Source organism: Belonocnema kinseyi, chromosome 2, assembly GCF_010883055.1.
Source record: "Belonocnema kinseyi isolate 2016_QV_RU_SX_M_011 chromosome 2, B_treatae_v1, whole genome shotgun sequence".
Classification (NCBI taxonomy): Eukaryota; Metazoa; Arthropoda; class Insecta; order Hymenoptera; family Cynipidae; genus Belonocnema; species Belonocnema kinseyi.
In genome coordinates this window covers 42,005,551-42,017,769 of record NC_046658.1, presented here as the reverse complement: position 1 = coordinate 42,017,769, position 12,219 = coordinate 42,005,551, and the positions used below count along the sequence as shown (strand labels likewise).

General features: G+C 32.0%; 1 protein-coding gene across 3 annotated transcripts in view; it reads right to left on the bottom strand.

The window, feature by feature from the left end:
- LOC117167133 (chromatin-remodeling ATPase INO80) overlaps positions 1 to 12,219 on the bottom strand; it is a 57,386-nt gene that overhangs the window by 20,551 nt on the left and 24,616 nt on the right. For all 3 annotated transcript variants that reach the window (XM_033351824.1, XM_033351822.1, XM_033351823.1), the window contains exons 22-26: positions 7,981 to 8,139; positions 7,759 to 7,861; positions 7,065 to 7,177; positions 4,663 to 4,857; positions 4,196 to 4,553 (exon numbers count right to left, since the gene is read on the bottom strand). In XM_033351824.1, coding sequence (XP_033207715.1) covers positions 4,196 to 4,553; positions 4,663 to 4,857; positions 7,065 to 7,177; positions 7,759 to 7,861; positions 7,981 to 8,139 — 928 coding nt within the window. The remainder of the gene's footprint in view (positions 1 to 4,195; positions 4,554 to 4,662; positions 4,858 to 7,064; positions 7,178 to 7,758; positions 7,862 to 7,980; positions 8,140 to 12,219) is intronic.

Sequence of the window (12,219 nt, the reverse complement as noted above, 5' to 3'; positions counted from 1 at the left end):
TTAAAAACGAGTCAGGTGGCCCTCACTGTTTACGTTTCGATCCCCCCGAAATCAGTCCAAGGCTATTTTTCAAGATTCCCAAAATGTTCATTTAGTTTAAAAAAATTTCAACTTTGAAACTAAATATTTGTTGTCTCGTTTATTGAAATAATTTCAACGTAGGCTGATTCAACGCGAAATTTTCTAATTTTTCAAATGATTCTACTTAAAAAGTCGTCGATTTAGTTTCTGCACAGATATTCCTCTTTGTAGTGAAGTATGAATTTTCAAGCGATCAAAGGAAATGTACCCATAATTTCTATCGGTAGTATAGATTCATAATTAAACGATCTTATTCAATTTCAAATCATATGTTCAAATCTTTTTTCATTCAATAGTTTACTGTTTATTCAAAATTAGCAATTAAAATCAAACATACAAAACTATGGCGCAGTCACATGAATAAATATTAGCAGAGTAGCAGATTTGCGGAGTAGGCAATTCGACGAATCCGATGGTTGCAGGGAATTTTCTGAAGTGTTCCAAAACTGATAAGTTCGACATCCACAGGAACTTGAGAATAGTTTAGCGCCGGCGCTTGTAATGTTTCCGAATATTTGAAAAGTGTTTGACAAGTAAAAAAGGAAGTAAGTGGTTAACATATTTTTCAAAATGTGTAATAACGAAGGGAATTATTCTGTAGTAAGTATTGATTTAATAAAATAAAATATTACTATGTTTTTGCAGATAATTTGTGCAAAAAAAGTAAATATGGGGTGTTATAAGCATATTTTAAAGCTGTAATGTGTTAGCTAACCAATAAACCAAAACTTGCAGTTGTTGCAAAATTCACAAAAATTAAATAATTTCGTGAAAGCTTCCAAACACATATACATATAAGTCCTACAATAATTGTTACTATCTTTCGTAATAAAAATAATCTTTGTAGAAACTGTTCGCTTCTGTTGTCAATAATTACTAATTTTGCACAGATATAATAAATAAACCGATATAATAAATATTGTTCTCCAATTTTGTATTTTAGTTATGCAGTTTTTTTTTGTTACATGATTTCAGGAATAGGAGCTTCGCAAGGCGACGAGGAGAACCGCGTTCAAGCCGTTAAACAGTACCAATTGTTCATGAGGATGGATCTAGTGGAGTGTGGTTAGCTTATGAGTTGTTTGTGATGACCAAATTAACGGATGAGAAAAAATTTGTTGAGATACACTTCATACATTATTGATTCGCATCTTAATTCGATAGTTATTTCAAGTTTTGTTAAATTTCACTACTGTTTCAATTAAAGTAAAATAATTTTTCACGCATGTTTGTAGAGTCATTACTTCGCATACGAGCATTTATGTGAACATAAGTTTATTAATATTACACCTGTATGAATATTCAAGTTCTGAATAGTAATGATTATTTCTACCCCCTCTCCCCATGAAAATAAACTATATGGAAACATTTTAATGTTGGATTTTATTCAGGAAAAAGCCCATAATCAATTTGAAAATTATGTTAAAAACATTTTACATAATTGAAAATGAGAACTTCAAGGTAAGTCATTATTTAGCTTTTCCTATGGAATTCGCTCTATATCGAATGATTTTTATAGACTCCTTTGCAAAAATTTGTTTGAATTTAAGAATTAATTTTGCAGATATAATTTTGTTTGGGCTATCTAGTTTCTAATTGTCCTGAAAATTTGGAGTAGTTGGAAAAGGGGATGGACTAGTCCCCACAAATTCGGGATGACTAGCAAAGTTTAGGAAAAATATTTTACTACCCATCCCGTTTTCGTGTAACCCTTTTCTTAATAAATAGTGTAAGGAAAGTTTTTCTACTCTGCTAATATGTAATCTGCAAATATCGAAATGGTGCGTTACAGCCTCCTAATTGTCCAAACCTGTAAACCGTATAATGTACGGCCAAGGGATACGTAGATATTAAAGCGTATTAATTAGCAGATTAGGAGAATTTAGAATATTCAAGAAATTTAGAATATTTCAAGAATTCAGGGAATTCCGAATATTCAAGGAAATTGGGAAATTCAGATTATACAAGAATTTAAGGGCATTCAGAAAAATCAAGGATTTCTGAACATTGAAGGAATTGAGAGATTTTCACAAATTTAGAGAATTGATGGAATTCAGAATATTCATAAAATGTACGGAATCCAGGGAATTCCAAATATTCAAGGAAATTAGGAAATTCAGAATATTCAAGAAATTCAGAATATTCAAGAAATTCAGAAAATTCAGAATATTCAAGAAAAATCCAGGATTTTAGGGAATTCGTACATTTTTAGGGATTCCAGAACATTTAAGGAATGTAGAGCTTTCACGAAAATCAGAATAATAAAGGAATTGATAGAACTTTAAGAGATGTCAGAGCATTGAAGGAATTGAAAGAGTTTAGAGAATGCATGTAATACTGAAAATTCTATGAATGTCAGGAGTTCAGGTGATTTAGAAAATTGGAAGAATTTAAGAAATTCGGAATATTTAAGAAATTCAGGCAAACAATTTTTATTTTTTGTATTACCCGAATTCTCGAACTCTTTAAATTAATTCAATTTGAGAGGGTCCCTACCTTTTTGGGTTTTGAAAAATCGAATTTTTTTATTACATTTTCACATTGGAAGTGAAGGGGCTTCGAGCGTGAACACCGAGCCGTGCATACGTCAAATATATACCACTTGTTCTCTTTGTGTTAATTTCTGTAGGGGTCCCTAACTTGTTGGGTTTTAAGACATCGATTTTTGATTACATTTTCAATAATTATATCGTTTCAAAACTATTCACTTAAAAATAAATACAATTTGGAGCATTTACGGAGATATACCATTTCAACTTTTTGAACTTAAATGCGTTTTTCTCGAACCCAGGTTTTCAAAGTCGTTGATTAAGACATCTCAAGAACGGCTTTGCCGATTGCTTTTAAATTTGTTTGAGTTTTTCAAGATATAATGCTAGTGGGATTGAACGATCGCTTTGTTTTGGTTGTTATTATTTTTTTTTATAATCAAAAGAGGAGCGATTTTTTTTAGCAAAAAATGGACTTTTTACTTCAAAAGTCCACCATTTCGTGAAAAATCAATATTGTTACATCTGGTTTCGTTCAATCCCGAGAAAAAACTGTCTACTAACGAATGCCGTTCTATTTTTTTATTTAAGATGAGCTAGACTTGAGCCTTTTTACTCGCCGCAAAACGCTTTTTTTATCACTCGTAGATTGGCTGTAACGCGCTTATTTATGACTCTTTTATCACGAAAAATGTATTATAGCTTCTTGAAATATATGGTAATTGAATGTTAAAACATTGGTAACAAAATACATAAATCTGTCTCCATAGAAAATCGCAAAAAGGCGCTTTTTTATCCGTAAAGGTAGAGTCCCCCTTAATGAATTTATGGAATACCATTAATGCCCTGAATCCCCCAAATTCCTTTAATATTCTGAATTTCGTATTCAACAAATTTCAGAAATTCAGGATAATGAAAAGAATTTTGAATATTTATGATACAATGGTGAAAAACTAAGGGCAATTTCAGGGAAGTCAAAGAATGCAAAGATTTTTAAGAATTCAATATTATTATTTTTTCCAAATGCCGTGTTTAAAAAACATATGAACAAAAATAGCATATATAAGGCTAAAAAACAGCACAAGAAATTCCTCATGAGTTTAACTTTTATGCTGGCAGAAAAATGAAATTTCCAACTAAAATTTATGACCGCAGATATCCCGGTTCTGCTCACGAATTCCCGGCATTTTTCCGTATTTTTCAAGGTGCCGAAAATTGTATATAGTTTCATTTTTTACACCCTATATTTTTAAAACATACCTGAAATAATCGTATCTCTAATTATTGATGTACTTCTATGTCTCTTATAATACGCGTAGAAGAAGCAACATTGTATTACTTGATTGATTCATTCAGACATTGAAAGAAATATTTGCGAAAGTTACAAAACATAGGGGGAGACTTGTTACATGAGGGAGGAGGGATAAAAAATGGTCGAAAAATGTGTTATCTAATTTATGGATGGCCACTGGCCACTAAACAACACTAAGCCGAATAAATACTTTTCCCACAGATACCGAAGATGCGGTGTTGTTTGGATTGCGCAGAACGCAGGCGTTAAATAGTCGTCTACTTTTTGGGTTAAAAGCGTAAACGTGGAAGAAAAACAACAGATGGATACTCACCATACTGTGGGTTCGAGTCGCTGGGGACCGTGAAAGAGTGTGAGGGGGAGGATGAAGGCGACAGGTGACCAGTTGAAACGGAATTCTTAATGGATGGTGGATGCAGGAGAAGCATCCCTCTGCCCTTGCCTCCTATGGGGCCACCTCTTCGGGATCCTCGGGGTCTCCCTCGTTTACTAGTGCCTCGAACACTTGGTCTCATTCGCACCCCGGTGCCCACGCCGAATGTAAAGTGATGACCCAGTCTGGCCACTTTTGGTGGTTCTCCAAACTGAGAAGGCAAGCGGGAATTTCTAAAGTCTGACGACGATACTGGGCCATCCACATCGACAACGAGACCCTCGTTACTTGTTTCATCCTGGGATTTGTAAAAGATTAAAAGTTTATTTTCTATGTTTTACATGGTATCAAGGTATGTTTAATTATAATTATAATCTTAAATAATTTATAATATCAGAGATACGAACCTCCGACCTTGCTGGACTGCTCGGATTTCCTAAATCATTATCAAAGTCGGGAGACTGTTGTAGATTTTGATGATTATTTGTCTGAGAATAGCGTTGAATTTTATTCACAGGAGTTCCTGGTTTACTGTTTACTTGCGATATTTCATTTGTATTAAAAATGTCATTCTCTTCCAGACACGGCTTCTTTGCTTCACTCTACACAAAGGACAGACATTTTTTGTAATTTTATAACAATTCTATTTTATACTTTATTTTATTATTAATATAAGCTAGAAAGAAACTTTGTTGTGGTTCATTTAACAGAGGACTTTAAAGTAAAATAAGAGAGTGATTGATAATTTTAACTTTAGAAGTTTCTTGATTCTCAGATTCAAAAATTATAAAACTTATGATAGATATTATAAAAGTAAAAAATATATTTTTGTAAATCTTTGCACAAAGCAACAGAAAAATAATTTTCAAATAACTAAAATATTAAAAGAATAGTTTTTGTTAATCAACAAGAAAACCATTCAGAAACATTCAATATTACTATCTTAATTAACATTATTTCAAATAATGAATGATTTCGATGCGTAAACTATTTCGAATCTTACACATTCATATCAATACTTTATGTTTTCAAGTTTAGATAGGGAATCCGGAAGACTTTATTTATTATTTGCAAGTGTCGGAAATTGTCATTTTTAAAGCGTCTGCTTCAAAAATGAACATTATCTTTTAAAATTAAAAATATAATAGATGATTTCCAAATTAGCATTGTATTCAATCTATTTACAGACGAATTTCAATTCCAGTGTGGTTTTGGTTTTGACCTTTGACTTAAATTAAACGTCTCAAACTGTAAACAGCCAGTTTACCAGCTAGACCGTTGGGGTACTGTTGGGTACTGTGTTTTGTCGCTACGCTACTGTTTTCTCATGCATGAATCCCCCCCCCCCACCCCTCCCCGCGACTACTCTCAACCGAAACCGCAACGCGGTGCAATTCTTGAAACACATGAAGTGAAATTACTTAAATTGAAATTCGACTGTACTTACAAATAGCTTAAAAAAGCATTCTTTACTATTTAAAAATGGTTTATTCCAAAACGCTTTAAATTTCAAATTACTAAATTCTAAAGGCAGTAGCTACGTACACCGAAAAATTGCAGTTATTTGTACTGAAACTTTGGTAAAATAGTCCCTTTCCCAGGTCCCGCTATTCATAACGAACACATTTGACTATTCGTACCGAAATTACGTTACTAGTCGTTACGGCCAATTCTAAAAGCTTTAAATTTAAATTGATTTAATTCTAAACTTTTCCATGGTGAATACTTCAAACCAAAAATTGCTCAACTATTAGGACTTTAACATTTTTAATTTGAAGCTGTACGATTTAAATTTGAAATAATCCAAATTTTATATTTGAATTTAAAGCCTGTTAAAAAACACTGATTTATGTCATTCAAAACACGTGGCTAATTGCGCTAAAAATTAACAATTTTAAAAACATAAGCATAAATTTTTGAAAAATCTTTAGCTTTTCTGACTTTCATAATGTCAGATAAAAAATTATGAATAAATAAGAGGAAACTGAATACTTAAAAAATGTTCAGCTTCTACATTTTTAATTTCCTAGAGTTTATACAAATTTTTACTATCTTATATTTATACGTAGAATGCCCTCCAATACCGGAAAATTGTCAGTCATTTTTTAAAGAGTATCGACATTATTTATCATTTTTTTATATAAATTTTTCTTCGCGATTTTTGAAGAAACGCGTTTTAAATATTCCATTTTCATGAAGTCTACTTTAAAGAGTAAGAAGTTTTCATTTCTTCTCTGCATAGTTGATTTATCTTTCATGTTTAATTTCTCGATTATTCTCTTCGCGGCCAACATCCTTCCAAAAGCAAGAAGGAAAAAGAGGAATAAGTAAATAAGGACAAGAGAATTAAAAATTGTTCAATTTCAAACGATGCAATAAGAATTATAAAATGTGGTAATCTCAACTTAAAAACTATTGAACTATTATCGCTTTAAAATTAAATGGTAAAATTGTTTACATTTGGGTTTCAAACAAAAGGTAAAACAGAAAATGCCAGTTATTCTCATTTTTACTTAAAAAAGTTGAAAAAGGTCGCAATTTAAAAAATAATCATAAGTCGAAAAAAGTCTTAACCATCGCGTACAATCGGCGAATTGAAAATATTCTTTTTTTAGAAGCAATTTTTAAAAAAATAAAGAATTAAGAGATAGGCATAGAAGAAGAGGTTTGGAATAAGAAAATATCAAACTGAAACACTAATAAATAAAATAAGAATAAAAATAAAAGTGAAGGGAATAGCAAACCAAGAAGCAAGATGATGAACGAATGGAATCGACGGATTGAGGGAAGACTAAGGGCGCGGGCTTACCTTGACCGGAAGCGCGGTTTGCTTCCTCTTCCTGTCCCTCTCCTTGTGGTGTAGGTTTAACTCAAGGCGAGACTCCTCCGAGTGCTGCTTTCTCTCCTCGCTCCGCTGACTGTCTGAAATATACGGACACGGACGCGTACGCGAGGGCAGCTTATTTCATTACTTGTGCTTGTTATTATTATTCGTTATTAGGACATTAGCATAGCCTAACGAGCATAATGTAATTGCGTGCGGTATGCATGCCATCGTCCTCATCGACCGACCCTATCTCCCGATGCACTTAAGCATGCCCAATGAGAACCGAGCTCATTCTTACATTTGGTAACTGTTCTAGAACACACCAATTTCCTTCCATCTAACACTTGCTAATATCGAAATTCGAAATCACTGCTCAATTCTATTACAATCCTAGATTTCAGACTTTTTACATTCTAGGAACTTGAAAAGATTTTTAGAAGATCTACTTATCAATCGGGAAATATGGTCAGTTAAACTTCTCAATAATAAAATCTTCGAAAAAAGCCTGAATTGTCTGGTAAAAAACAGGATTATAACATTTTCATTTTTAAACACCATTGTTGTTTGCCGAACATAAAATAAGACAAGATAGTTTTAATTCAAGTCCTTTAAGTGGGACACAACTTTGATTTCATAAATTAGATTCAAACTTCTTTCTGGGTGAAGGAGTACTTACATTTCGCTTCGATCTCCTCGTCGTCGAGTAAGAGGGACACAACTTCCTTTGGTTTCAAGGTGTCTGGCTTGAAATTGCCTCCGCTGATTACCATTCGTTGAATCTGTAAATTAATTATGTAAGTAAATTAGTCAATGTAAGTAATTGATGAACAACATTTGATAACTAGATTGACAAGTCTATTTCTTAAATCAGAATGCGTGTTGAAACAAATAAACGAACCTCGCTCTTTTCTCGGGCCCGCTGAAGAATTCTTTCCTCTATAGTACCTTTGCAGATCAAACGATAAACGGTGACCTGTTTGGTTTGACCCAACCTGTGAGCACGATCCATCGCCTGCTGATCTACCGTTGGATTCCAGTCACTGTCGTAGAATATCACCTGTAACCATTTTTTATTTAGAGCATTAATACATAAGTGAATTAAAAATCAGCATTAAAATTTACATTAATTTTGCAGAGCGGCTACTCAAAACTCATACACTGGGATCGCGCTTAACTGGGTCCAAGGGGACGAGAAAGAGGCGCTGTCGAGGTCAGCGTAGTTGCGTTTATTAATTTCTGATCATTGTCCGGGTTTCAAACATTTTACGCGATCAAACAAATTTTCAAATTCAGGCTTTTAAATTTGATCAATATTGATCATTTCTGAACATTAAAAAAGAAATGAATAAATTAAGGCGTCTAAGTCAAAACAAAAAATTCTCAATTTTAAGGGTTTGAAATGTTTTAAAAATTAAACATTTCAAATTGAAAAATTTCAAAATCCAACTTTCAACACTGTACAACATTGAATTTGAAAATGTTTGAACTTGTATAGTTTCAATGTCAACACTGCAAAAATTATATAGTTTCAAAATAAATCATGCTAAATTGTACAATATCAAAAAGTAGACTAAAACATTAAATAAATTTAAGTTCGAAACTTCCTCGTAATGAAAAACATTTCAATTACAATTTTTGGGTAAAAATTATTTTTTAAAAACAAATAATCTTCTGTAGCACAATCGCTCCTTAAAATTATAACATAAAAATTATTTAAAGAATATTAGCATTTCCCAGACCAAATTAATAAAATGTAGGTATAATATTAAGCAATTAAAATTTGCCTCATTTATCATATTTCAATATAAAATTAATTAATTTTGATTGATTTCAAATTAATTAATAAACTATTAAGGATTCCCATTAAAAATTTTACAATTTCCATTGTTAACAAGACAGATGTTAGTGCTTCAATTAAATATTATAAACCTCGAGACATTTTGAATTTTTCTAATATTTGATATAAAACAATACTAAATGTAATTCTTCGCATCTTCGAGATGCATCGATCGACCTAATATGGAACGTTTTATGGTCTGGCAATACTAATTTATGACTTTTAAGAAGATATTTTTTATCTTTTTTGTGAGGAAAATATTTTGAATATTGAGAACACAACAGTACATCTTCGAACGATCTATTGAGAAACCTTTGGTGAACCTTCATGATTTGTCTCTGGCGATATATAGTATAAAATTAAAAAATGTTTACTTTGTTTAAATAAGGAAAACTTATTAAATATTTGAAATATAACACTCCTGTAACCTCGAATGCAACTTAATAAATCGTTCTTTGCAACAAGACACGCTTTGCGTGTTTGTTGCGTGTTTGTTTTCTCAAAATTGTTTTTTCTTCGCACAAATTTATTATATATGTAATAACAAACATTTTTTCGCTTTGGAGTTTTTTTCTATAGCGCATAGATTCCGAGATATTCAGCGTTGAATATTTTTTAAATGTCATAACTTTAAAACGGCTTAAGGGCATGTGACACAGCCAAATACGTATATTACTGATCTCACTTTAACAGTTCACTGAATATTTTTTTTAACCTAAGAAATTTTTTTATAAATAGAATATCTACCTGAAAATTTGGAAAATGCATTAGAGTACAATAAAGTACGTTCAGGTACTGCATTTTGGTAGGAACTTCACTGAAAATTTTTTCATCTTTTTTCTGAACCTCGACATTTTTTGAACGTTCGAACTTTTTTTATACATAAAATATCGGTCTCAAACTTTGAAAAATAAAAGAGCCGAACGAAAACTACGTTTATATACAAAGCTTAATAATAAAGTATGTAAAAAAAATTTCAACTATCATTTCCATCGGCATCAGCCGGTAACGTTGTACACGAAAATACGAAACCCTGGCGGCCACAAGACGAGGCTCTACAGGGTTTTGTATTTTCGTGTACAACGTTTCCGGCGGATGCCGATGGAATTGATAGTTGAAATATTTTTCTACATCTTTTATTAGTAAGATTTGTACTTAAACGTAGTTTTCTTTCGGCTCTTGCATTTTTCAAAGTTTGAGACCGGTATTTTATATATAAAAAAAGTTCGAACGTTAAAAAAATGTCGAGGTTCAGAAAATAGATGAAATAATTTTCAGTGAAGTTTCTACCAAAATTCAGTACCTAAACGTACTTTATTGCATTCTAATACATTTTCCAAAGTATCAGCTCGATATTTTATTTACAAAAAAAGTTCTTAGGTTCAAAAAAATATTCAGTGAACTGATAAAGTAAGGTCGGTAATATAGGTATTTGGCTGTGTCACATGCCCTTAAGGGCATATGATACTTCGTCGTGTGGTCAATCGGGTACAGTTCCCCCGGCTTTTTTCCACAAAAATGAAATTGGTTAAAAACTGAATTCGGAGATGCTATAAAATATCATAACGGACGTCTCCGGAATCTTTTTTGAGGGATAATAACAAAAAAATTATTATGCTAAATAAAAATTGTATGCATTATTTTGAGGTTACGTCGTTTTTCATCACTGCCATTCCGATAATTTGGAAATTATTTATGAAATAAACTTTTTTAATTGCCTACAAACAAGGTTAGTTCCGGGAGATTAGTTACTATGTTTATTCGTAAGTCCAAAGTTTACGGCCAAAAATATTGTGTAGTTTGGAAGTAACGCTCGGGTGAATTGTAACACACATAACCTCGAAATATACACGCACGTTGTTAGCAATATCAAAAAAATTTTGATAAAAAAAAACACAAAAAAAAGTGTGTGGAGACGTCCGTTAGCATGTTCGCTATCATTTCCCATATTTTGAAGGCAAAATATTTCTTATCCTCGGAAAAAAGCTGGGGGAATCTAACACTGAAAAAGTCGATACTATTTCCTAAGCGCTATACAAATTAATCACATTATGCTCAATTAAAACTTTTTTGAATTAACCTACAAAAAAAAGTGTGTGGGGACGTCCGTTAGCATGTTCTCTATCATTTTCCAAATTTTTAAGACAAAATATTTATTATTCTAGAAAAAAAGCCGGGGGAACCTAAAACTGGTAAAATCGACAATTTTCTAAGTATCACATGTTCTTAAGGGCATGTGACACATCCAAATACCTATATTACCGACCTCACGTTATCAGTTCACTGAATATTTTCTTGAACCTAAGACATTTTTTTGTAAATAAAATATCGAGCTGAAACTTTGGAAAATGCAGAAACTTCACGGAAAATTATTTCCGACCAAATTAAAACTGAGAGCCTTTTTCACATATTTTTTCTGGACCTCACCATCTTTTTAACGTTCGAACTTTTTTTATACATAAAATATTGGCCTCAAACTTTGAGAAATCCAATAGCCGATAGAATACTACATTAAAATACAAAGTTTAATAATAAAAGATGTAAAAAAAAAATCAACTAAATCTTATCCTGTGTTAGGCTGTGTCACATGCCCTTAATAAAAAAAACTGTCATCTTAGGCTCATTTTAAACAAAATACAAATACTCATCTATTTGACCTCGATTTTTTTAAATCTACAAATTCCTTCAAAAATGACACGTTTCTTTGGGAGCAGAGAAAAATTTTAAAAACAATTAATTGATTCGAAAGGTATTGTGTCATACTTCAAAACCACGTTGGATTATTTTTAAATACATGAATTTGTGACAGAGATATAAAAACTTTTTATTGTGAACATTCCGCTCAGGGTGGGAAATACTTGTTAACCGGGAGTGTTTCAGGATTTTCGTTAGTGAAAATAAGCTTCCCTATGAAAAGCAAATTTCTTTGATACAAAAATCGCCGAAAATCCGAATATAGACCAAATTATGTGGCAGTTTTTTCCTAATTATTATTATCATTTTTATAATTTATTACACAGCCACACAAAAAAACAGTGTGCGGATCTGGTAACAAGACACACGTATTCCTATGGATTTCGGGGCGCTAAATTCAAATTCGGTATCAAAAATCACCCATCACGCCATGGTTGAGCCATAACCTCAAATAATGACGAAAAATCATTCACTGAGGCAAATAAATTTCAAAATAATGCCAGAGATGCAAATTTTCACTTCAAAAACATGTCGACAACTGTGAAGGATCAACCCTTGCCTGATATAAACTTATTTAACATAACTTTACCCAACAGAACCTGACCT